This window comes from Corvus hawaiiensis, chromosome 6 (genome assembly GCF_020740725.1).
Source record: "Corvus hawaiiensis isolate bCorHaw1 chromosome 6, bCorHaw1.pri.cur, whole genome shotgun sequence".
In the NCBI taxonomy this organism is placed as follows: Eukaryota; Metazoa; Chordata; class Aves; order Passeriformes; family Corvidae; genus Corvus; species Corvus hawaiiensis.
In genome coordinates, this window is record NC_063218.1 from 37,035,986 (window position 1) to 37,063,335 (window position 27,350).

The window sequence follows — 27,350 nt, forward strand, 5'->3', positions numbered from 1 at the left end:
ATTGCAATTGAATTGAAACATATGCTGCATAAATCTAAGGGCAGCAGGGGAATCAAAAAGCAAGCACTTGCTAACACCAGGTTCCATCAGTAGCCTGTGGTACTCTCTCATGAGGATTCATCTCTATTCCATCACATAAATAAATTATTGAACAGCAGGGGAACATAAACCACAGTGGGAGACACCAACATGTATAAATAAGACATATGTGACCAGCATGTACCAAATAGAGAGGATAATCGGTACCACATAATTACGCACCTTAATGACCTTATCTGTCCCTCTACTCCTTAATCCTTCTTTACTGTCGCTCCATGATTGCCTGTGCTGGCAGTTTGCATTGGTACAAGCCAGGCTGCAGAGCTTTTTCTGTCATCACCATTACACTGTAGAGTTTTTGGTGAATTGCTGTGCAGTTTTTATTCTTCTCAGACTCACGAGCAAGTTGCATCATACTGATTTGCATGCCTGGACTCCACTAGTATTTTGGCAGTCCTCCAAGATTCCTTTCAATACCAAGCTGTGACCTATCCCAACCAGTTGATCTGTTTATCTCTGTGATCTCTGAATATTTCTTATTTCTCATATAAAGTACAGAGCATATTCTATTATAAGGAAAATTAATTCAGCTACTCTCTTTATGTTTATTAGTACAAATCTCATTATGGAGTTCGTTCTTTTTTCCTCCCCTTATCCTTTTTTAATAGAAACTTTATTGTTCTTATTGTTCTTACTGAACCTTATTGAGCTTATTGTTTCAAAAGGCTTGTACTTGTAGTACAATCTACAACGATTTTCTTACATTTCTACATAGGGCATAAAACACAATTTCATACCAACAGCCCTACCTGGAATGTGGTATTCCAAGGCAAGAATGCTTCCCAATTATGGATGTAGTTATATTATGTATATGGTCCACTGAGCATATGAGCGTTACAAATGTTTTTCTGTTAGCCAAGAAACACACACCTTCACGGCTGCCACAAGACTGCCAGCCTGAAGAAAATGCAGCAATTCCAACAGGAAGCAAGGAAGTTTTTTATCAATGCATCTCGGACATTTTGCAAATACTCTCAAAACCCTCCCCTCCTACATACTAAGGAGGATCTTTCCTCCCTTGCAAATGCATGCTCCTCCCTCATCTCCCCCCACGCCTGCTCCTGCAGAGATTTCTCCAGCTCCTTGAAGCCACAGTGGACTGAGAAAGCAAAGGCTAATATCTGGAGGAGGCTAATGTAACCAAGATCTACTGCAGAAGAGACAGAAATACACATGATCCATGAAGGCAACCATGGAGAAAGAATTCAAATACCAAGCTCGAGTATTCTGTCTCAGCTAGATTTACCATAGTGTCTGTTTGTAGGTACTTGTAAGTTAGTTTCTTTACTCTTTCCTCATATGCATGAGAGAGGCATCCTTCAATATCACTACTGCCTCAAACAATAAAAAAAGCTATCTTGTTCTCAGCAGAATCTCTTCCCCACAAGAAGTGCTCTGAATATGTTGTCTTGGTGGTGCTACTAAAAAGAAACTGCAGAAACCCACCGTGCTCAAGGCAGGGAGTAGCAAATCCACTGTCCACTATCACCATAGAACCATGACTTTGGGCTTCACATATCAAAGTGCATCACAGAAAAGACGGAGAGAACTTACCACTTCTAGAGTTTCTCAAGAATGGGAAGTGGTTCAGGAAATTTGCATCCAAAAACTGCATGGGAAAAAAACTGCACAACTAAGAAAAAGACCAAAAGAACCCTTCCCAAAAAACCACACAGAACACCAACCACACAGACAGCCCTCAAACCTCCTCTTATCTTGAAACTATGAATAGTAAGAAAAGTTATCAAGTTATAGGATCATCATTCCTAAAATCTGTACCACTAAGAAAACAAATGTTACTGCTGTTCAGTTCAGGTGGCTACAACAGTTGGATGTTCGGGGTTTTCTTCCTTTTGGTGAAAACTTAGTGGAAGCTCTTGAAAGATGTAGGGAGGGCGGAGATGCTCCTCTTGGCTGAGGAGCAGAAGACATCAGAAGTTCAAAGCCACGCAGAGGACAAGAAAGAGAACTTCATAACAACAAAACACTGTCACAATCCATTATGAAAGACGATTTTCTAATTGCAGGGTGGAGCTTTGCTGTGCAGGAAGCACACACAGAAATCAACATGGACATAAAAAATTAGGTAATGGAGTTAAACAGGGACATATTTTTGGAGAGTATTGTTATTAAAAATTATAACTCTCTCCTACTGCATGCTCTTCAGTCTCAGAGTCATCAGCTGTCATTCAAATATCACCAGCAGACCCTCAGCTACAATTCTTCCATTTTGTTCCAGAGAACAGTATCCAGACTTTATTTATCTGACATCCAAACAAAATTCTGGCAGGTCGTTTCAGCCTCCAAATTGTAGTGCTGGAAACAGTGAGAAACAACTATTTGTAGAAATAGTGTCTCAAGTTCACTTGGACAAGTTCACCTAACACAAGCTCCTTGATTTGTAGAGCTGGTATGTCCAACTAGTCATGTATTGCTATAATTAAAATATCCAATATTTTTTCCAGAACTAAGATACAGCCTATTTATTCCTGTCAATTAGTATTCATAATTATATTTAAAATTAATGTGATTTGCAGTGTTTGCAAAGCCGGTACCCATTAAGCGACCTAGAGGTGTATACTGTTAGTACTATCTTGCATGGCACACTACAGAAAGCTGCACAAAACCCAGAAAGAAAGGCATCCAAACAAGCTCTCATTTCCTCAGTAGGTGTACAAATGATATCCCCAAAATGCCTTGGGAGACTGTCATTCAGAAATGGCAGAAAGCCTCTTTACTGCCTACCAGCTATTCTGGGTAGGACACAGCATGCAGTTATAATCTGAAGCCGGTTTTGCTGAGCTGCTTCAGCCCTTCCAGTTACCAGCTGGTGATCATTCTCAAAAGACAGTCTTCACAGTTATCCTGCAGCTGTTAGGCAGAGTCAGAACAGTTGTTGTCTAAGTTTCACATGTTCAATAAAACCCTTTATCACCCATGGTAATGAGGGCAAGTACAGTCTCCTAGAATACGGTAACATTAATTCCATCCAGGCCAGTTGTGCTTACTGATCCCTCTTCTTTTCCGTAGAGGAAACAGCTGAATGTCTCTGCAAATGCTCATTTCCAGGCCAGGGGAATACAACAGCTGATTTACTGATATCATAGTCATTAATAATTGACTGATAACAACCAAGTGCTGTAAATTTCCAGCACGTTCACATGCTGAATGGATGAGAAGCTTTCTACTAATATCCAGCAGCTCTGAAACAAGCCCTACACAAAGCTCCAAAAATATGCCTTTGGTTATCTTGAGACTTTGCAAATCTACATAGCCCTCTTTGATAAACCAGTACTTGCTTTTCAGAAATAGCACTTCAGAAACATGATGCTAGTACAAGAAAAGTTCCTTCAGAAGCAGCTTCCTTCTCATTAATTTTCCTCCTTGTTTACACCTACTTTTATTCTCCTTTCATCAGCTTTCACCTTTATCTACATCCCAAATATGTTTTTCCACAGTTAGGTTGAAACCCACAACATGGATTTTTCAATTCTATTTGATCAAGGACTAGCATACCAAGGAGTCTTACAAGGAAGCTACACAGCATATATGATGTGTGACTTCCCACAGCCCCATACACATCCCTCATACGAACAATATTTTTCTGCTTCCAGAAGACCCATTTCTTTTTGGGTTTCTATAAGCCACTAGCATTAGTTCCTCTAGCATTAGGGTGCATTAATTAAAAATACAGAGCAGTTTTCCAATGAATTTGAATTTCAGTTATGAAAAATAATAGGAATACTGTGAAGTATTCTATTAATATTAGGATTTCACTATGCAGCACAGTCTGTCACCCACTGCCGCCTCTTGCTCTGATGTAGCAATCAGTAGCATTTTCAACAAATGGTGCTCATATGTTTTCTGTCCTTGATTCAGACAGAAACACTTGTCTTGACCATTTGCTGCCAACAATTTTAAACTAAAGAAACGTATCTTAGCACAGTTCGACTGTACTAGAATCATTTTGTGTTCTGAGTAAGTAATTTGAGCTTTTGTGACCACGTTTCTTCCTTCGTCACTTTTTTCAGGATGGTCTAGTATCCTGGAATCTCACATAATGCAGCTTAGTTTGCAACAATCTCAGTTCTTTATAAATGAAAAATTTAGTTCCCTTTTCAATAAATGTTGCAAATTTCCATGCACGTAAGTTATGAAACCAATAAAAATAAGGGATAACTTGAATTTAATAACTTTTTCTCAAATCTTGCAGTACATTTTAGACAAACTGGGAAAGCCAGCAGTAAGAAGAAATGCTTTCAAGGTTATCACAATTCTTCATGTAAAAACCCTTCAATCTTTCCTGTTTTGAATTACAATTTTGCCCTACAAAGCATATACAACAACTACAGGCTGTAACGATTTTTTAACTTTTCTGTGGTGATGCTTTATATTACATTGGGAAAATTCAAGGTCTTTTTGTCATGAAACAGACATATCTGAAACTTAGAGTATGACAGAAAAACCACAGTTACATTAATACTTCACTGGTTGCAGATTTTGGAAAGAGTACTAATAGAACCTTTTCTCTTTTTTTTATGTGTAACTGGGAGGTATCATTAAATGGAAATGGCACACAAGGCAATAAAGAAAGAAACCTCCTACACAGACGTAGGATGCTTATCTAGCAGTGTGGTTCTAAAATAGAAGTTCTTAATTTCCCCAAGTGTTCTGCAGTAAAAAATGAAAGATGTGATCCTGACATGATACTGCACAGCAGCAAGAGCATTTTCATCTATAATATGCTCAGGTCATTTATAAACATTAAATAAGTAGTTATACCAAAATGGATTTAAGAAACTGTCACTAACAAAACAAAGACAACAGGAAGATCATTCTCTGCAACAAGTGTTTCAGTATTTTGTTTCCTCTCTTAAGGATGAAGAAAAGGCACAGACCGATAAGGAACCAAAATCATGAATAAAAGTTTATGATGATCAAACAGTAATAATTAGTATCAGATTAAACTGATAACATATTTTGATCACTTTTTATGGTATTAGAAGGTTTTATAAAATACCAAATGGTTCAAGATCAGGCCCAACATTTATGGGAAAACTTTTGAGCTTGTGTTTTCCTTCCAGAAATCACAAATAACAAATCACAATAACAAATGTGTTATTGTCATATTATATTTTTTTAATTTACAAAAGAAGTTTTTTACCTTAAAATGAATGTGATTCTCCAAGATGTGTCCTACAGATAGTCTTCTGTGTAAATCTATAACAAAGCCAGTAGTTTTGACTAGCAAAGTATGTTTATAGAGCAAAGCTTCCTTACAATCACAAAAATTGTTAACAACAGAGCAAATCCAAATCCTACCTATGTCCTTTGGACTGTCAGAACCCAGATGAAGGTTTTGAAATTATGACAAAGAGAGATGGGTCAAGACACTACCAAGCATGAAACATCAGAAAAACAAGTTACCATTAAAACTAGCAATTGTTTCTTATCTGTATACTTACCTGTACAGACAAAGCCCACTTTGTGATTTGGCAGTAATTAGCATCAGAAGACATTAGTCTCATATGATGGCTTAGTGTCACCTGCAAAACTTTCTCACAAATATCCCTGCCCCAAGCTAATGCTCAGTCCATAAGGGATACATTGTGGGGTTTGTTTCTTTTTACAAAAGAGGACCTGCATGAATAAAAATTGCAAAAGCAGAATCAACTCAGAAGTGGATGGCATAGCTTGAGTTGGATGATAACTTGCTTTCCACAGCTATCTACCCTTTCTAATGTCTTCAGCCAACAGGGAGCTGAGCTGCTCACAAATCACCTTTAAATTGGCTCCACAGCACGGAATGTCACTCTGACATGAGGTCAGCTGAATAGCTCAGTTCAACCTCAGCAGCTGTCTCAAGCTAAAATTTTTCTATTCGTATATTGCATTGCTTTTGCTGATTCAAAGAGTCACTGCCAACAGCTGTAATGACCTAAGGTGTTACTGTCCTCTGCTGAAGCTACTGCATCCACAGCTTAGCTGCCAGAACAAATCATCTGCAAACTCCTAAAGTATTTCATGCAAACGTACGTGGATTAGCTCAAATTACACTCAACAGCACTTCATGCTGTTGGCTGACATTGCATTGTATGAACAAGGGAGGTTTCTCATTGTCTGGCCTCCAAGCTCAGCAACAAGTGCAAGAAACTTAACTGAAGACTAGTAAACGAATACTTTAGAAAACCAGAAACATCAAATATACCAGAGATGACTTTGCAATCATTTTTCTTGCTGCAACCTGAAACAGTGCTTTAGAATTTGTAGGATAAGCAAACCCAAGAGGGTTTTGTTACCCAAGAACACAGGGTTCACCAAGTTCTTCCACAAGGGCTCTTTATCAGCAGGTATTCTCAAGATACCTCACTTCTCTGAAGAATAGATTAAAAATGTTTCTCTAACTTTCTGTACCCTTAGAAAAATGCTTCCCCACAGCAGATGACACTTTACTTTCCTATCATATGAGAGACATTCTGCATCAAAAATAAAGATTTAAATTGTGCTGGATTTGAGTAATCTAACTGAGCATTTCTCTTCACAGATTCCATGAAGGATGTTTCTTGAGAGACCTCATAGACCACTTTGCTCCCTACACATTCAGGCTAAAGAGTCTGCCGTCACTTCAAGCTCATGCATACCCAGGGAGTTTTTATCGCCAAAACACACCTGCACTTCACTTACACAAGCAACATCTGTATTATTCATCTAGACAGATTTAAAGACTACTTATGATAGTGACATTAATTAAAAATAATAAAGAAAAGGCACATATCTGCCAAGAGTGAGCTACCCATGAATGTGGCAATGTGTAAAAGGTGAATTATTATGGCATACACTCATAAATATGACCCATGAGCCCAGAAAATCTTCGAATTTGGATTACTTTGTACTATAAAAACATCTTAGCTTCACAGTGTAGGCAGAATATGTAAGTTTGTTGCTTCTATATTAAGAGCAGGTAAACAGGAACAATAAGGTAATTTGAAGTCAGTTAGTCAGTTAATTTTAGAGGAAGGGGGAAAAAAAGAAAGTCTCCAGACTTTGATTTTTGAATTTTATTATAACTATTGTTTTTGGCTTCTCTGAAATTGATGGCAATATGATTTTAACCACTCTTGACATGACAGCTGTTTCGCTTTTACACGTTGTCCAAGCTTACACATGATTTTGGGAGCTAATGACTTTTTATCCACAAGCCTCTTTTTTGCTCCCTCTTTGTTTTAAGAGGATCAAATGGGAATTTTTTATCCCATCATGTGGTCAAGAAATGTTTTTGCTTTCTCAAATTTGCCTGAAGTTGGTCAGAGGATACCTTGAATATCTGTTCAGTGAAGTAAGGCTCCACAGAGTGACATTCCCTATTTGGGTAGGCAGCAATGGTTTGTTGTCCATGACCACAACCATCTTCCAGCTCAAACACATCCTCCATTTCATCTCTGCCCCATCTCTGACTGACTTTAAAATGATGACATGGATGTTGATTTAGACTTGTCTGTAAGTGGTAGCATAATATCTGCTCTGTAACAATTATTCCACAATGGCCTGCTTGTGTAGACAGTTTTATTTCACATGTGGGGTGACTTTGCAGTTCAGTGTGAGGTGAATCAAGGTAAATCACAAAAAAGCATTTTTAGAGTAGTAAAAGTATCCACAAGGCAAGTCAGTGCAGAATAGCTACTGCACTTTAAATTCACACCTGAGTTTATTTTACAACAGCTTCACTTAAAAAATACTTAACATAGGAGACAAGGCAGGGTGGGGGGGTGTGCATGACTGTAGAGGTTAAACAGCAAAATACAGATGATTGCTGCAACTATCTCCCAGGATAACCTTGTTTGCAGAGGAAACACAATCACCCTGCACCAGGCAAGAGAAAGTGGGGCTGTACAGAGATTCTGAAATACTATTTAATGTGTTTGGGTTAAGGGTCTGGGAGGTTTTTTGTAACTTTATCAAACACCAGAAGTTGTATAGTCATTATATTATATAATACAGGGGTAAAAAATATGTGTACACTTGCCAAAATACAACATATGTTTTCTCTTTCCCCACTTCTCTTTCAATTATTACTAGTCATTGAGATATACAACTTCTAAATTAACAGGAAGCTCTCCAGTAATACATTTCATCATATTTTCCTATTTGCTCATGTAGTGACCTGTGACATTGTTTTCTGAAATAGCTGTTTTTGTAATTGTGCTGCTCTTTTCTTGCACAAGTAGGAGGCGAGTCAGTGCTCATTCATTTGAACGCAGGACTCCTACACACAAGATGTGCCCATTTGAAACTGTCAAGATGATTTCAACCCTCAAGACCTGCTTTCAGTGCATTACACTTGCAATAAGTGCACCTGTCATGAGATCAGCTGATACAAGTTGGGGAAAAAAAACCATACAAAGTATAAATCCCATTATTAACATACTTCGTTTTTCCCCCTCTAGACCATTCTGGTTCCAATGATGTTATTTCAAATAATGTGAACTGCAAAGTTTTGTATATTATGGTGGCACAAATATAAGTCATTCACTTAAACCTATATTACAGTGCTATGTGTCAAGCTACAATAGAAAGGCTTTGCCTGCCTTTATGTGAGAGACAGAGTACAAAATCATCAGAATCATTACTCTAGAAGAGTTTTTCCAGGCTGAAGCAGTCATTTCAAGTTCCACAGTAGCTGTCACCAACTCAGTGGCCACTTCACAGACCTGTTTGTCCTTACAGCACAGTGAGTCACTACAACACAGGGTGAGTACACAGAGTAATCCTGTCAGGCAGTACCAAGACCTGAGCCTCATCCCAGGAAAGCTCTGGCTCTTGCTACATGTTTTTTAAGGAAAGAAACACCTTCATCTGTATTCAAGCACAGAAACAACATATATATAGTAAATACATTATATTGCACACAACAGCAACTTTACTGGAATTTTAGGAATGGCTATAAAATAGCCCTATATTGCAGCAATGAACAAAATCTCGTCCACTGGAACAAGCGAGGAGCAAATGTCTCCCAGTGTTACACAAAGAAACTGTGCCCTCATAAACTGTAAATGCCTTCTGTCAGTGCCTCAGTTTAATAAGGCCAAGTGCTGAATCCTGCACTTGGGTTACAGCGACTCCATGCAGCACTACAGGCCTGGGGAAGAGTGGCTGGAAAGCTGCCTGGAGGAAAAGGACCTGGGGATGCTGGTTGATAGCAAAACGAACATCAGCCAATGTATCCCCGGGTGGCCAGGGAGGCCAATGGCATCCTGGCCTGTGTCAGCAATAGCGTGGACAGCAGGAGCAGGGCAGTGATTGTCCCCCCGTACTCAGCCCTCTTGAGGCCACACCTTGAGTGCTGTGCCCGGTTTTGGGCCCATCGCAACAAAAAAAACATTGAGGTGCTGGAGTAGATCTAGAGAAGGGCAATGTAGGTGGTGAAGGGTCTGGAGCACAAATGTGATGAGTAGCTGAGGGAGCTGGGGGTGTTTATCCTGGAGAAAAGAAGACTTGGGGGCAGGGGGTAACCTTATTGCTCTCTACAATTGCCTGGAAGGAGGTTGTAGCCAGGTGAGGTTTGGTCTCTTCTCCCAGGCAGCCAGCAATAGGACAAGAGGAAATGGCCTCAAGCTGTGCCAGCGGAGGTTCAGGTTGGACATTATGAATAATTTCTTCACTGAGTGAGTTATTAAGCATTAACCGGAATCCAGCTGCCTAGGGAAGGTGTGGAGTTGCCATTCCCTGGAGGTGTTCAAGAAACCGTATGCGGCACTTAGTGCCATGTCTAGTTGACAACGTGGTGTTCAGTGAAAGGTTGGCTCGATGCTCTTGGAGGCCTTTTCCAACCGTAATTCCAACTCTGTGTGATTATGCGATTCAGGGACTGCTCCGCCATCGCCCCACCCGCGCTTCGCCTCAGACCACCGCGGCCGGGCTCGGGGCATCGCCGCTTTAAGGGCGGGGCTCCCCAGCGTTTCCCTGTTTAAGATCCGCGCGCGTGCGCGCGGGGCCGGGGCGGGGCTGAGTGTTCTCTGGGGAGTGCGGGGCTGGCTCAAGGTGAGCGGGGGCTTCGCGGTCTGAGGGGACGCAGCGGTGCCGGGGGGCAGCCGGGGCTCGGCCTGGGCCGGGGGGTGCTTGGTAGAGCCGGTACTCTCCTTCCCAGGAGTCGTATCCTCAGGGATTAGCGCTTCCTCGCTGCAGGGCAGGCGGGGGCACAGGTGCGGAAGGGGTTGGAAGAGGCTGTTGCCATTGCCCGATCCCTGGAACGGGAGCTCGAATTGAGCTTTACTGAGCCCTCGATCGAAACGCGTCGCGGGGCGGTGGAGGCATCCCGGAGGAGAGGAGCGGAGCCCACTGCAGCCCCGGACTAGCCTGTAGCACTGAACGCCCTGCGCTGCCTCTGCCTCTCTGGGGTTCTCTCTCCTGGGCTGTTCTGTCTGCGGCTTCCGAAACTGCTAACGACCCGTCTGCAAGGCTCTCCCCAGAGGCTCTTCCACCTTTGGCAGCACTGCTTTCTAACTTGGTCTTTGGGCATACCTGGGAAAGTGGGTAGTCAGTAGGCTCTCTGAGATGGGTCTCACGTGGGAGCCTGCAAACTGCATCATAGGCTTCTCAAAAACCCCATCGGGTGATGCTCCTGCCCTCCTGGGAGCAATCTGTACTCCTTATGTGAAATTATGCTAAGAAGAAGTAGTCCTTAAAATACAAATACGGTATTTTAAACAATTTCCATCAATGCAACTATTTATTAAAAAAAGATAAAAAGTCCAAGATGTGGTACTTGAAAGTTTTTAGATAATTTTTTGGCACCTAAATCTGAAAAAGTAACATTTATACAGTTCTATTGTATGTAGATACGAATGTGTTTACCAACTGGAACTTTTGCTCCATAGGTCAGGAAAATCTGATAAAAAGCTGAAAGATACTAGGCTTCTTAGGAATATAAAGAAAGAGATGGCTGGATCAAGATCCTACAACTATTGTCACTGTCTTTTTCATCTGCTTCTGCTTTGGAGGAAAGACTGAAGCCTTCCTTCGACTCTTATAGTGTGTCAGAAAATCCACATGAAGAAAATGCTATGGGAGGAACTTCTCATCAGAGAATTCAGTGATGAGACATGGAACATTAAGAAATCTAAATTTATTGGTTCCGTTCATGAAAGTGCTTAGCTTTTTATGGCATGTGTTTTTCTCCATTCATGACAGTCAATATTGATTCTGGCTTGCCATTAACTAATATTAATCAAATGTAGAGCTCCTTAGTAGAGCTGGTGGAAACTTTGGTGCTTAATCCCTTACATTTGCTTTTCCATTTCCATCACCTTGCCAGTTACAGTTGTTTCTTCTTTCTTTTTTTCACCAGTTATTCCCATCTCAGTTTGCTTGTTTGTCTTATTCATTGTTCCCAGTTTCTTCAGTTCTCTTTCCCCATTTTGTTTCACTCTCCCCTGCTTTACTGGCCATTAAGTTGCTATTCTTGCCATGTTTCTCTGTTCTTACTGATTCCTAGTCCCAGTTCTTCCCATCTTTCTTTCCTGCATGTTCCTCGTTCAGAGTCAGTCTTGAAGTTTCTTTCCTTGAGTTTCCTTTGAGGATCCTTGCTCCAGCCATTTTGACATCACAGTTTCAGAAGGCTCCCAAATCTTGTTCTCTGTTTAGATTGCCTACTTCTTCCTCCTTGCTGCCTGGGCCTGATACAGTACTACCTGCTGTTCCTTTTTTTTTTTAACTAGACTGCATCTGGCATGGGCTTTAATGACTTGAAAGCAGGTGACTCATTTTGGCAAGAGTGTATGCAACTGAAAACCGCCTTACGGGCAGTCTCAGAAACAAGAAGTTCTGGGACCAAGCCCAGGGCAAACAAACTGGAGCATTTTAGCACTGAGGAATTTATTTAACGTTTTTAAAAAGAGTTGTCATGTGTCTCTGAAAAAATGGGGGAAGAAAGGCAAGGGGAGAAAGAGGTAAAACTGGGCTAAAACATACTTGAGACTCCCTAAGATGCTGCTGTTGTGCTGCCTAATCCTCCTGATGTACTCATAGGGTAGATAAGGTGATTGGCATAGAACAATGATGTTAAAACTTGGAATTTTTACTCTATTTGATTTAAAGAGTAAAACCAACTCAGATTATTTTTGTTTGGAAAAGCTAAAAAGTAACAATATGTGTTGCTTTGTGTTGTCTTTAAAAAAAAATAGTCCAAAACATCCTGCACACTGGCTCTATGCACGTATTGAAAGGAATTGCTTATATGATACAAATCCCCTTTCTTTCACTTAAAAAAAAAAAATCGCTTCTCTTTTCCCAAAAGCTTTCCTCGCTTTACAGTGCTAAAATATGGTGCCTCTACTTATTTTCTTTAGTCAGTTCTGTTTGTTTGTAATGTGAGGAAAGTTTGATTCTTAATGTTGGTATGGTGTTACTGTGACCCCATTTGCTTGTGTAATGGTGTTGCTGACTTCCACTGTAGGTGCAGTCCTATTTAGAAGTAAATGTCCATCTGCAGTGTTGTATTTGTTGTCGCAGCTGTCATAGAATGAGTGACAATTCAGTTGCCAGTTTCACTTTTTGTCCACCCACTGACAGTATTTGGAAGATCTTCAAATTGAATCAGTACACAGGCTCCTCAAACAAAAGCTGTGAAAGCAAACTGGGAAATAAACAGTGGTTTTGTTCCTTCAAAATGTCAGGCATTCAAAGAAGTAGTCTAAACTTACACTGGATAATTTTTCTACTCACATCTTTCCATGCTGCTCTGTGTTGCTTTGTCTTCCTTTTAGTATGTTAATAACTTTGATTTTTTTTTTCTTTATAAAACTGGGGGTTTTTTCCTCTGTACAATCATAGAAAGCAGATATTTCAGGAGTATGTTAGTCACAATAAAAATTATCTTCATCCTCTCTTGTTCAGATTGGGTTTTTGTGTTTGCATAATACACATATTTAGTTTCAGGCTAACAAAAATTGAGTCAGCAGTTTTGACTGTACAGCAATTCTGCCTGCTCTGTGTTGTTTGTAAACAGAGGATCAAACCCTCAGCCATGGATATGGATAGTACATATTGAGGAGTGATTTGCCCAGATTTCATGTGAGCTGCCAGATGCTGTTGGTTTATATTCACTGCATTCTTAACTCATTATTTCTGCACAGAGCAGTTTGATTCGTGGTTATAAATTTCGACCAAGTTGTGTGTGCAAATCATTTACTAGAGTAGGCTTGTCCTTTTAAACTGCACTGGACACATCTGACAGTTTATAAAATGCTCATTGTATTAGCAGAAATTCTCAGATGCTAAAACAATTGCTCTGGGGATAACAACTGTACTACTTGGATGTAATTTTATTGGGCAGATGTTATCAGGAAGAATTTGGAGTTTTGTTCTGAAAAATATTCTGTAAAACAAATACAGAGTGATGTGCCCATGATCACACAGGAAGTCTATAGCTGAGTACGGTGTTGAACCTAACATCTGCCAAAGTTTATTTTAGGCTATCCTTCCTGTTAGGATTTTACATTATTTATGTTCTAGAGATCGTATCAGCTGTGTGGGTATAAAGATGGATTCTTGTTTTGATTTTTAATTGTAAAGTCCTTAATTTTCAATGCTCATTTTTGTTTATAAACAGTAACTAGTAATTTCATCGAAGTGTGGGGTTTTTTTTTCCTTTTTCCAGTTTTAGACTGTTGTTCTTTTGTCCAAAGAACTCTACAGGTCACTTATTTTTCAATTATGTGATGCTGTAAAGACACATTTGAGATTCATTCCTTGTAGCTTATCTTGTAGCATCCTTAGGTGTTGAAATACTGGAAAGAAAATAACTTTTGAATAACTTTTTGCAAGTAAGTAGCTTTTCAAGTGCAAACATAATAAAATGTTAAACCTTGATGTGTTTCTTTAACAAGTGACTTGTGTTTTGAATCAGCTGTGTGTCTTAGAGGGGAGGGATGGCAAGGGATGTGCACCTTTTCTCCTAATAACTTTTAAATTATGTTTTTCAGCATTCCAGGCTATAGTTCTTGATGGTTTGTGAGTGCTGTTACGTAAGCACTGTAGCAGTACAGACAAGGTTCTGTATTTTGCAGTGTTCAAAGAATAAAGATGTTGGATAAGTGGTGATGATGTACTCTTTCTAGGCTCATCTTTTAGATTTGCTCCAATTTGCTGTTCTTGTCAAAGCTGTTTCTTATGGCAAAGATGTCAGCTATCATGTTTCATTCCTTAATGTCCTTTGTTCATGTGGAGGTTGGTTATTTATGGCTGTCCGCTGAAAACAGTAGTAACATCTTTATTTTGTATTAGATCTGAAAGCATGTAAGATCATGGGGCTTTTTTATCAGGTTAACTTCCTCTTAATAAGTTTGAGTCTCACAGGTGCAAAATCACAGTTTTACAATCCTCTTTTAAAATGTTGAAATTCAATGAGAAATTTTTATGTAGAAGAGATTAAGTGGTGATCTCATTCTTTCTCATCTCTAATAGAGAGGCTAATGGAAAGAATTGCTTTTTCTTACCAAACATCTTACACAGCAATGTCTTTTTTCATGTACCTGCACACTGCTATTCTGGTGTGCCTGGCTGCCTTTTATTGAGTGGCACCTGACTTCGTGTGGATAATTGCCTCTGTGTCTTTTAGGTGGGAACAGGGTGTTCTCAGCGCAGGAAAGCAAATCAAACACGTCTCCCGCTGCCTGGTAGCAGATGGTGATGGTCTTAGAGGGAGCATGGTACATTACAATTTTCCATCTTTCCAGTAGGTGCAGCTGTGACATTGTATAAAATCAGGGCTTCAATAAGATAAACAGGGAAACTCCTTGTTCACACATTTGTTTATTTTATGCTTGAGGTTGGTTTATATGATCCTTTATATCTTCCTTGGGCATGGACACTGAAGTTGGTGAGGTCCGTATTCCATCCCCAGTTTCCAGATTACTGAGTACTTTGCCCCATATTCTTTTTTCAAGAACATTTATGTTTCGGGCCTTCAAACAACATTTTCTTTTGTAGAAATCCAGTGTGAAATTGCTGCAAAAGCAGAGATGATTATACAAAGAGTAGTGCTGAATTCACGGCCTGGTATGTATTTCTCTCCACTAAAGAAACAAGGTGTTTGTTCTGATTGCCTAATGCTCCAAAATGCTGAGGGTAGAAACAGAAACTAACTTGAGATACTGACTTTTATGTATCTTAATATTGCATGCAGCAATAAAGTTTATTTAAAGTGCATTTATTTATATATATATATGTATTCATTTCCATTAACATAAATACATTTATATTAAATTTGTTTACGTTTATTAATATAAGTAAACTTTATTATTATAAATACCTTTCTATTATTAAATAACATATATTCAAACTGCATTTGTTTAGTCTGTATATACAGATTTCTAAACTGTTGGGTGAGAAAAAAGGATTAACACATAATATATGAGAAAACTCTAGGGGATGAAAGTGAAGAAAGATTATTGAACATGACTTTTTAGTTCTCACATTTATTCTTTTTGCATTATAAGAGATGTCTACAATATTTTGTTACTATTAATTTTTGTTTCTTTGTAGTAAATATTGAATCTTTTATTCCTCTCATGTTTCAAAGGGTTTGTTTTTTAAATTTACGCTGTTGAGCTTTTGTTTACTTTCTTGCTTACACATTTGCCTTGTTATGGATATCAGCACAGTATTTTGAGTAGTGAGTTCATAAATCTTCTGGTATAGAAGACTTTAAGTTTTGGAGGAAGTATTGTATGCTGCTTAATGCTAAAACAGTTTTAAGAGTTAAGAACTATTGTGTGACCTGCAATTAAGTCTTTCAAATGTTACAGCAGGAGCCTGCTGTAGTTGTGCAGTCACTCTGCAGTTAAAATATGCAAGGCTGTCTGGCTGTCTCAGTGTTAGTGGTTCCAGTTGTCTGATTGATCTGCTGCATGTGGTACCAACCTGAGGATGAAGCCTCCAGTTCTGGGGTTCTTACCACAGTTTTACGGGTCTTTTTGGGAAGCTTTAATGTTAGGAAGTCTCTGTGAAGGGATGCCCTTGCAGCAGGTGCATGTGCAGTGGCTCTGGTCTGTATTCCCTCAGTCTCACTTGAGTCAGAAGAGGCAGAAAAGTGAGAGTAGTTGGTTGGTAGTTTTATACCTGAGTAAACATATAACCTAATTTATTCTAAAAAGGACTACCTTAAAAAAAGGCCTTCCCTCACTGATTAAGGGAAGCTCTATATTGATTCATTTATTTGTTTAATTTTAAAATAACTCTAGGTAAGAATGGAGTGCCAGTGGCTGAAAACTTCCGACTGGAGCAAAGTACAATAGCAGATACAGTCCAAGCAGGACAAGTGCGTGTTAAAACTCTCTACCTCTCAGTGGACCCCTACATGGTAGGTGCTGAACTTAGAGCTAAGCCAGAATTTGTTTTTTAAAGTACCTTCAATTCTGTACCTGTCATGATGTTTAACACCAAAGCTACCAATTACAGAACAAATATGTCTAGTATAACTTAGTAATTGTATTCATTCTGATGGAGTTATACTGGGAAAGAATTTGGCATTAATATGCCTGGGATATATGTAGGAATATGACTTTATAGGACCAGGAAAAGACCATGAGCTCTGGTCTGCCATTACAGATTTGTTTGTATCAGCTTTTTCTGAACTTGGCCTTTTTTATATTTTTTTTTCCCCCAGTCATGCACAATTACAGAAATCATGTGGTTGGAAGAATTGTGGGTTGAAATGGAAGTGAAAGTAGAAGAACCAGACAGAGTCTGTAAAAGTTTGTTATAAAGAGAATTCCAATCATTTATTCCTTCCATAGATGGCGATAGCAGAAAAGAAACAGTCTACATTTCAGGAAAGTACATTTAGTTTGGTAATTAAGGAAAAGCTTAAGAATCCTGAAATACTAGCTGTAGCTACAGGAGAAGCTGCAAAGAAAATACATCACATTTCAAGATGTTTCATTAAACAGATGTCTGTCAGGGATGGTCTGCATATATTTGACTGCTCTTCAGTGCACAGGCATGGACTAAATGACTTTTGGGTGGTTTTTTTATCCTGCATTTCTAGGATTCCTTCAGTTAAGGAATGGCATTTGTAGGATTCTCATCAGACCCAAGCTTGCCATTATCAATTGCACTGGTGCCTTTGAGCCAACTTCTGTAGAATGTGTTGGCTTTGGTAACAGTGCTGGAGGAGATCAGAATGGTCCATTCTCCTTCTGTACTGAGCAAACAAGGGGAAAGAAGGATCTAAGAAAAGATTATGAACACTTGGGGCTTATTCAGAGATTTTTGAGTAGCCCTTTGTGTTTGCAGTTTTAAACACATCTCATCCCTCACTCAATTTGAATTGATAAACAAGTGGCGTTCCACCAGAGCCTTTCAATAAAGCCTTGTTTTTCAGCGCTGCCGAATGAACGAGGACACGGGCTCAGATTACCTGCAGCCCTGGCAGCTGTCTGAAGTTGCTGATGGTGGGGGCATCGGGGTTGTGGAGGAGAGCAAGCACGATAACCTTGCTAAAGGAGACTTTGTAACTTCCTTCACTTGGCCCTGGCAGACAGTGGCAATTCTGGATGGAAGCTTGCTACAAAAGGTAATACAAATGCAAATCCCAGGTTGTGACTGTTTTTTCCCCGAAACCTTTTTTCCCCCCCTAAATAGCTTGTTCCACAACTTGTAAATAGCAGCTAATGACAATATTTTTAGTGAAAAACAAGCATACCTATTGAAACAATCAGTTCTCAAAAAGCAGAGCAACCCATAGGTGCCAAAATTTATATCAATTTTTTTTTCCATAACAAAAATGTAAATGCTTTTGCTGGTTAACAGACAGGCCAGTATTATTTAAATTGTTGCTTTTATCAATAAATTGCCCTGAAGCTGCTTCAGTTAGTTAATTCTCTTAATTATTTTAATTCTAATAGAACTCCTTCTTCATGAGAGTGTAATTGTAAGATATAAAAGGTTTTAGGTATATTTATTTTACTAACTTATGTTAGTAAAAGCTTCTATGTGAGGTTTTACATCCACATAAGAAAGGGTATTCAATATTAAGTTGAAAGTGGAGAGGTTTCAGTGCATTGGGGATACGATGTTGATTGTTCTCTTGTAACAGAAATTTACTGTAGTTTGAGAATTTATACTTCCCAATAAACTCCTTCCTTTAGGACTCTCTGCTACTAATCTGCAATCACTATATTTGGTAAAATGATGCATTTATATCCTTTATGCTAGCATAGGAATAGTTCACCATTGCTGGAAACTTCTTATCTCCCAACTGCTTTTTAACGCTTCCATAATTTAAGTTTTTGTGAGTTACTTTGTTTGAAAACATTTTCTAAAACCACAGAGACTTAACATTTTTGTACAAACTTGTTATTAGACTGGAGCTAGAGATAGCCCATCCCTACCAATTGTACCTTACCTGGTAAATATCCTGAATTAGTCTTCTGCCTTCAGGCAATCAAAGAGCAAAATGTTAGAAACAAATGACCTCCACCACGCGTTTCTGTTCCGTAGCTTGTTCCACAACTTGTAAATGGACGCCTTTCCTACTTTCTGGGTGCAGCTGGCATCACGGGACTGACGGCCCTGTTGGGAATCAGGGAGAAAGGACATGTGACTGCAGGTGCAAATCAGACCATGGTGGTGAGTGGAGCAGCCGGTGCCTGTGGCTCTTTGGCCGGCCAGGTAGGTGTAGGCTTAGGACATACTGTGTTACCAAGTTTTGTCTTCTGAAACATGCTGGTTATTAAACATACAGATAAAATCATTGTAAACATGAGCAGGTATAACGCCATGGGAAGGGCTAGTTTCACAGGTTTGGCACACACTCTAACTGTGAAAGACTTTACATATGAAACTCAAGTTTCATGAGGTAGGGAGAGGAGAAAACTGATGGTGGTGATTACTTGTTGCTAGCACAAGTAAAATAGATGGTATATATGCATGTATTTATTATACATTTATATGGTAGCCTACCATTCCAACACTCTATTGACTGGAGACTTTCTTTTTCTTCTCTATTAGAAAATAGTAAAAAAATATGGTAAACCCTTTGTGCTGTGCTCCATGACATCCTTTGTGTTTTGAGATTTACAGTCCTTTTATCCTCCTCCGCTTTGTGGAACCTGTTTGCAGTGTGTATGTGCTTATCTACAAATATCTCTCTAGATGTATTCATACATATACACAAGCAAACTTTAGACCTAATAAAGAGAAGCTATGAAGAAACAATGCATGAGCAAATCTATGAAGATTGTATTTAAATAAGTTATTGTCTCATTTTCTATTTGCCTTTTATTAGTTATGTTATGGTACTTGTGATGCCATGAAGATTTTTGCCTTTTCTTTTATACCCTTGTTATACCTTTTAACAACTTCTGTATTCTTAGTGTTACATTCTTGGACTTCTTTGTTCAGCTAGAATACTAAACATTTTAGAAACTTTGTAGTTAGGGGTTAGTGTGCCAAGAGAGACCAAGGTCCTTGCCAGAACACATTCTGTAAACTAAGATAGAACCATCCAGGGGAAGGTTCCTTGGGGAGGGGGGCTTATTCAAGCCTCTCATTGGGGAATTTTGGATAGATATGCTAATTAGTAAGACCTATAGTGTTATACCAGATCTTTTGGGGGTGTGCATTGTGGTGTGCATTTCAGTGCATTTGACCTGGACGTGTGCACCTAAGGATCCTTAAAATAAATACCAAGGTAAAATCCCTTTTCCCCTTCTAACCGTGTTTGACTCTTGATTTTAAGACCAGGAAAAGGCATTACTTGGCAGATGGTAGTTTTCTACTATATTTGGTTCTCCAGTACTGGCAGTCATTTGTGACTCTGCAAACATAGTCTCCTGCAGTCAGTGAGTTTCAAAAGATGGCAAATTTTGATTGTACCTGCCCCGTATGTGTATGTAGTTGTGAGGAGGGAGTGACGAGAGGCAGCTGTGTCACATGAGATGGGAGTTTTTGCTGCCTGGGGTTTAGGGGGATGGGGAATAACTGTAACACCCCTTAAGACTCCCTTTCTTCCACTGGTACTTTTATGCAGATGAATGATCTCTAACTTGTTTTTATTGTTTGGGGGTTTTGGTTGGTTGGTTTGTTTTGGTTTTTTAACTGTGTGCCTGCAGATTGGCCGTCTGGAGGGCTGCTCTAGAGTGGTGGGGATTGCTGGCACAGATGAGAAGTGCTCCATTTTGGTCCAAGAAATGGGGTTTGATGCTGCTATCAATTACAAGAAGGAGGATGTGGCAAAACAGCTACGTGAACTCTGCCCAGGTGGTGTGGATGTTTACTTTGACAATGTTGGTGGAGACATCAGTGATACAGTTATAAGTCAGGTGATTATTCCAGCTGTCAGGTTTATTCTAGTCATTCTCCAATGTCTGTATGCCCGGCTTTCAGTTAATTCATACTGGAGTCCAGCCTGTAATACAGCAGAGCAGGCTTTCCACTTCAGTGATTGACTTCAGGTGCTGATCCTGGGGGCCCACAGTAAGATAACAATTTCCTATATTCCTTCTATTTTGTGTCTTTTTAAATTACACTAGGCTGTATAGCATTTATTTTTCCACTATTGCCTTGCATTTATGTATTTGAATGTTGTCATAGATTGAAGTGCATGCAATTCTCCCACTCTTTCATAGGAAATGTGGCTAGTGAAAATTTTGCAGTATCATCTATTGCATCTTTGAAAAATTTAGTTTCTGAGACCGAGGAATGTAATTTTTCTCACTTTGTGCTGTCCCAAACAGATGAATCAGAACAGCCATATCATCCTGTGTGGACAGATTTCTCAGTATAACAAAGATGTGCCTTATCCCCCTCCACTGCCTCCTGACATAGAAAAAATACAGAAAGAAAGGAACATCACAAGGTACATTTCTCCTCCGGAACTTGTGACCAGGTTCTGGGTAGATTATGCACATGATGTTTGGAAGGTAGTCTGTAATCTGCAGTAGCTACTGATAATCAGAAGAGAGTGTTGCCGTGCCTAAAAAGGAAATTTATAATCATGATATCAGTAGATCCTTTCTCTTACATTTGTCTTTATCAGTTAAAAAATGGGAAAGGATGTTGTATGTTGTTGTATCGAATTGTAGATGACAGTTGTTACATTTTGATTGAGGTTGCTTTATTTAATCCTGGAATCCCTGAAAATTCTTAGTACAAGGGAAGGTGTTGCTATAGTTCTGTTCCTCAGGTATTTTGCAAAGTGCCTTCTCTCAAAATGTTGTCATTCAGGCGGAGAGAAAATCAATTCTTTTTAAAGTAAGGATGCAGCTGATGGCAGTGATTTTATTGAAATTACATTTTTAGTATTTGGGGAGTTATGAGATAATGGAACTGTAGGTGTGACAGATATATATGGATAAAACATTTGTATTATGTTCTGACTCTGGGAATTTCTGAATCTCCTCTTAGAATTCAGATGGAGCTAAGGCAGAGATTAGGAGGAGATTCTTAGGAGACTTTTCAGTCGTTGTATTGCAGGACATTTTGGAGACTTGATTTCTGTGCAAATAAATCGATCTCTTCTAATTAAAATCTTTCCTTGTCCCTGTTACTGTTGTCTGCCCTCTTAAAAATGGATAAAAATAGTAAAATACACCATGCTTAGTAGAACACAGTAGAGAATTTAGTCAGCATGTTCCTACAAGTAGCTATCATTTTTGATAATCATTTCAGTTTCTCAATTGCTATAGAAAGTCATGACATCAGGATATGCACAATTGTGGGGAGCCTGAAAATTAAGTTATTCTCATCATCTAGTTCCAGGTCCACTAATTTTTCTCCCTACCAATTAAAAAAAAAAAAAAAACAACGAACCAAAGGAATTTGCTCACATCTTATGGATATTTGCTTGTTCTGGTGATACTACTTGATTTTTATTACTCTCCTCTTTCTGATAATTGAACAGAATTACCTGTCTAAGACTGATGTTACTGTCAAGCTCCCACTGCAGGAAGCTGTCACAACAAGCTGGCAAAACCCTGAGCTACATTTCGTTGTAATTCATGCTCATAACCTTTCCATTTCAACAAGGTTGTTTCCTGAAAAGATTTGTAAAGATTTTCAAGTACGTTGACCAAGGTTTCTAAACTCAAAGCTCATTCTTTTTTTTCACAGGGAAAGATTCTTAGTGTTGAACTACATGGACAAACAAGAAGCTAGTGTATTACAACTCTGCCAGTGGATCCAAGAGGGTAAACTGAAGGTGAGAACTTTTAGGTTTTATCTATGGCCTTTAGTATTATCTCCTACTACAAGAGGACTAATTTCTTTGTCTCTGGCTCTCTTCTTGTGCCTCAGGATTGAAGAGACTTTTTAAAAAATGTGTAAATATAATTGAAAGCTTATTAGATAGCACTGTTTTAAAAGGTACCTGCTGAGGATGGTCTGACTGCAGTATGACAGACTTCTCTGATTACATGCTGCTGATATCTGTATTCTTTATTTCAGCATAGGGTGCAAGTGCTTTTTTACTTAAAGATTCAGACTTTCAAAAATATGTTCTTTCAAATACCTGATTAGTTAAATGTCCTGAATGCTTTTGAGGATCTTGTCTGAAATTTTGCTCCAAGCTTTAAAATCACAGTTTATTGCTTTGTGATGGGTATATGCTTAAACGTGCCTTGCCTGTGAGGTCTGTCTGAATTAGTTTTTGTTTCTTCAAGTAATCAGTAAATCTTCCTGGGAAAATACCAAGATACTAAATTTTGGCAGGGGCAGAGATCTGACTGAAGAATTAAATCACATGCAAATTTATCAGAAAATATTCACACCTCTCTTGATGAAAGAACCTGGTCCAAATAGAGCGCTGTCTATTGGAGCGAGAAGTCTTTAGATTTTGGTAGTTTCTATGGCAGTTTCTTACCGTGTTGCTAAGAATTGTGAAATGCTACTTTTGCTTGAGGAAAACTGAAAGGGCTTGTTTGCATTGACAGGTCAGAGAGACCGTGGTAGAAGGCTTAGCAAACATCGGTGGTAAGATCTTTACATCATTTTCTAAGAATAATAACCTGATAAAATACAATGACATTAGAGGTTAACTTCCTTCTTTGTTTCATTTGGCAACTTAGATTTTTCTATTTTATCAAAAATATTGTTTTTATGTTATAATAAAATATTTTTTTACAAATTGTTAGAATGTTCTGTAAGAAAATTATTGCATATTAAAAAAAATCATTGAATATAAATTTAGATTGTTGTTGTTGTTTTAGTACTGAGGGGAGTTTATTCTTAGACTGTTACCTTAGCAGCCAGTGATAGTCATCCTGATCCTAGAGGTTTAAAGTGCTGCCTATTTCTTAGAACTTGTGTGTAAGGAAATGCTTTTTTTGAAATCCTTGAACTTATACTTTAAAAAACTAGTATCTAACAGAGGTTGTTATTGGATTTGCTAACAAAAAAAAGTGAAAAGTACACACAAGAAAGGGCAAAGCATATTGCTAAAGAAAGTAAAAACTGATTTTTTTTTAACAGAACAGAATATCCTGTAGCCTGTTCAAAATATCTGTAACAAAGGAAATATAAAAATGAAGGGGGTCTGGTGACATGAGCCATGTGATCCAAGACGTGTTGTAAGAATGGTTCCCTTTCAAGTAAGAGGGAAGAGTATGATTTAGTCTTTAGTCCCACAAGACTGAAAACTAGTAGAACTAAGTGATAACTAAATCTTACAGATTTCAGTTTATTCTAGTCATTGCTAATTTCTCCTTACTGGTATACATATGTATTTTGAAGTAACTTGGTCAAATATCTCAGTCGTATATCATACTTATCATACTTTGTTTACTCAAAGGTATATTCTTTTGCACCAGCTTTTCACACTATTGTACAATATTTATAAACTTTTTTTCTTGAAAAAGTTTGTGAAACCCACAGCATTTGTGGGCTGTCCAATCATGCCTTGTCTCTCTTTGCTATATGTATTACAGATCATTAGCAGTTTTACAGGCTAGCTTTTTTTAATCCCCTTCTTAATTTAGCACATCATTAAGGATAAATATGTTTAGGTCCAAAGTAGTATCTCTCCTTTTTGGGGAGCTGCTTAATACATTTGCTTCTACCATTTTTGGTTTCTTTTTTAGAAGCTACTTGGCTTGTTTTGCTTGGCACTAACTTATTTCATTATTTCCCTTGAAGCTGCTTTCCAGTCCATGATGAATGGAGGCAATATTGGAAAACAGATCATCTCAGTTTCGAAGTAAAAGTCGCTGGTTTGAGAAAATAATTGCATTCTGTCTCTAATAGTGGTGAAGTTTTTACTTAATACTAATTTCCATTTCTTAAATAAACCATTAAGTTGTTCTGTGTGCAGAGATTTTGGGATGCTAATAAACTAAATTGAGCTGGAAACAGGAATGCAATCATTTATGCTCGAAATGAGTGATACGTTCTTGACGTGATTTTGACAGTCACCACCTACAGCACTTGCAAATATTTAATGGGTGTTGTCCCAAGCACAGGCTCATCACCTGGCTGGTGTGTGACAGCCCTTCACACACCACGGTGAAGCATTCCTATTTCTTTATTGTATTCTGTGCAAAGGAGGAAATTAGGGGGCAACCCACAAACGTCTGTCTCACCATCATCAAAACATTACGCTATTTACACATTTTAGCAAACAAAGGCATCAGCATTCATTGGTTACAGTTGACATAGTTTTTTCATTAATTAGTACTCAGAACCTTATTTGCCAGTTCTATCTCTTGCTTCTCAAGCTAATTATTCCACATGTGCAATACTTCCAGTCCGTTTGGGGATCTGTTTTGACTTGGTAGTCAGGGGGTTGGTGGTTGCAGTCTCCCCTGACAGGATTACCTTTCCCCCAGTTACTGCTCAGTCCTGAATTCAGTGCTGAATTCACTCCAGGGGCTCTCATCCAGACAGCCCATTTATTTTGGGGTTGTGTTTCCTTTTCCTTAAAACAAAGGATTAGCCATGACTACAAGTTTCACACTGCAGTTGCTTAATCATAACTGCCTAGCTATAGCTACTGATTGACAACAAAAAAACTGCAAAGTTTGATTCAAATCTTGAGGGACTAGATATCACCAGGAACAATTTCCAATAAGTCATTTGTATGCAGCCACACAGTTTTGGTCATTACTAGTATAGATGTGTACCATTCCCATGCTCGATTGTCTCAGTGCCCAGGAACTTCTCTAGGAATTTTTAACTTACTAGTGTAAGTTTTCCCTGACAGTCCTATCTGGCTAATAATTTTAGAATATACCTATTCTTTTTTTTCACAGATAATTGCAATAAAAATTCCATTTCTAGAATTCAAAGTCTCTAATAACAAAGGTATTTCCATTTTGCCATATAGAACATATTTCCACAGATCTGTCTTGTCTACTTCTCTGTATTGTATCATTATATCCCTTGTTTTCAGAGGTCTTGAAACCTAATTCCTTTACAATTCCATCAGCATGCAACCTGAGACTTCAATCAAAGTTAGTTCAGGTGCAGGGTGATCCTTTTTTACTCTTCTCAATCTTTGCATTCCAGACTTAAGTTTTCTTATTAGAATTCCTGTTCTAAATTCAGGTCTATCTTTATAATAATCTCCCAGATTTCATTAGTTTTACTGGTGTTTACACCTCTCCAAGATGACAGACAGAAAATCTCAAAACATGCTGCCTGATGACAGAAGTAGCTTTGCAGACAGTTGACCTTCTGTTCCCTCAGTAACTTCTCTTGGCTCTGAAGTTTTTGGCCTAACAATGCTCTTTTACCATCTCAAGAGGGAACTTTGTAGAAATGAATCACCATTACCAAGTTTGACTAGCAGAACCCAAGCCAAATGGGAGTGATGTGATTAAGTATGTCTTCAAAAGCAAGGAACAGAAAAGGGAACAGATAATTATCCTAAATATTTTAGGATCCCACTACTGCATTTAGACATTAACACATATTTATTTAGAGAATAGGATTGTTCATTGTACTTCTTCTGATTAATAGATGATTGGTTTTGGTTTTACTTTGTTTGCCTTTGAGAGAAATGTTTCCAAAAGGCCAGCTCAGCTGAACTGTCCACAGAACGGGTTATGAGTGAGTCACTACCTAGGCCAAACTGAATGGAATCCAACCACTAGGAAAGAAACACTATGCAAGAAAATTTTGTGTGCTGTGAAAAGTAAGACAGGTATCAAAATTGCTTAAATTTTTTGTGAGCAATATGAAAACCAATCCTTTCATTTCCTAGTGCTGGAACTGGCCCTGACTGAAGGAAGCATGCAGTGACAGATACCATAAACTTTGAAGGAAAGACACTTGCAGTATAGCATTGGATTGTCTAAAATAATAGTAAATACCTGTATATTTCAAAAGAGAGTTCAGCTATGAACTGTGGTGAATTTGTGTTGTATGAACATGAGAAGGCAATCATAAAAATAACCATTGTTGTCCATTTTTCAGCTGCAAAACTGGGGACTGGTTCACTTTCAGCTAGATTGTGAATCCAGCTGTTGTCCCTAAAAGTGGGATTTGTCACCCAATGTGCAGTAGGCCAATCTCACACACAGAGCTGAGGTATTTGTTTATTTCATATTTATGCAAAGATAGGTTCTGGGTGGTAAATCCACAGTTAGCGCAGCAGTTCTCAAAACTTCACGTGACTTACACTTTTTAGCAAACAAGGAAATCAATGGTCTTTTGGCTGCAAGTTACCTAATTCTTTTATTAATTAGTGTTCTACCATCTGTGGGTTCAATGCAAGAAGCCAATTCACACACAGAGTAGAGATACTTATTTCATGTCTGTGCAGAGAGGAGTGATGAGTGGTGGATCCTCAAAGCCAGCACACCCTTGGTATGCCAGGTGCTTGTTTTTATACGCTTGGAACATTAAAAAGTTGTCATTTCCCATATGGGTAGCTACCTAAAGCTGTAGTCAATGGCTTTGCTTTTTTTAAGTTCTTTTGCCTGTCCTGTACAATACTTAGTGAATTTTTAACCTTTTCTTGGTACTTTATTTCAGCACCACTGCAATAGAAGCCAAAATTTTTATGCAGTAAAATAAATTTGGTCATAGTTGGCAAATGAAGACAGAAAGCATCAGGTGAGCTAAATTCTATGAATTCCTGCATATTGACGTATTAGATAAATAACTGTTGTGAAAGTTGAGCAATGCAGGCTTGTAAGGCTTATTAATTGGTGTGTATATTAGAATGAGAGGCAGCAGGAAACACAATGATCCTAGGCACTACTGAAAAGGTGTTGAAATGTTACTTTCCTTTCCAAAGTAATGGGCAAAAGCCTCAG

General features: G+C 38.6%; 1 protein-coding gene across 6 annotated transcripts; it reads left to right on the forward strand.

Annotated features, from left to right (window-relative positions):
- Positions 1-10,118: 10,118 nt before the first annotated feature.
- PTGR2 (prostaglandin reductase 2) lies at positions 10,119-24,441 on the forward strand. Of its 6 annotated transcripts, none has more exons than XM_048305620.1 (10): positions 10,119-10,137; positions 15,085-15,153; positions 16,338-16,456; positions 17,480-17,671; positions 18,598-18,768; positions 20,211-20,420; positions 20,835-20,956; positions 22,210-22,297; positions 23,028-23,067; positions 24,229-24,441. In XM_048305620.1, the coding sequence occupies exons 2-10, from the start codon at positions 15,117-15,119 to the stop codon at positions 24,291-24,293; spliced, it is 1,044 nt and encodes a 347-aa protein (XP_048161577.1). In that variant the 5' UTR covers positions 10,119-10,137; positions 15,085-15,116; the 3' UTR covers positions 24,294-24,441. The 6 variants fall into 6 exon arrangements, 5 of the variants coding, with proteins under 5 accessions (XP_048161577.1, XP_048161578.1, XP_048161581.1 ...); XM_048305621.1 differs by lacking the exon at positions 10,119-10,137 and adding an exon at positions 10,225-12,044; XR_007204075.1 differs by lacking the exon at positions 10,119-10,137 and adding an exon at positions 22,393-22,418 and having other exon boundaries at positions 12,058-15,153; positions 24,229-24,268.
- The last annotated feature ends 2,909 nt before the right edge of the window (positions 24,442-27,350 follow it).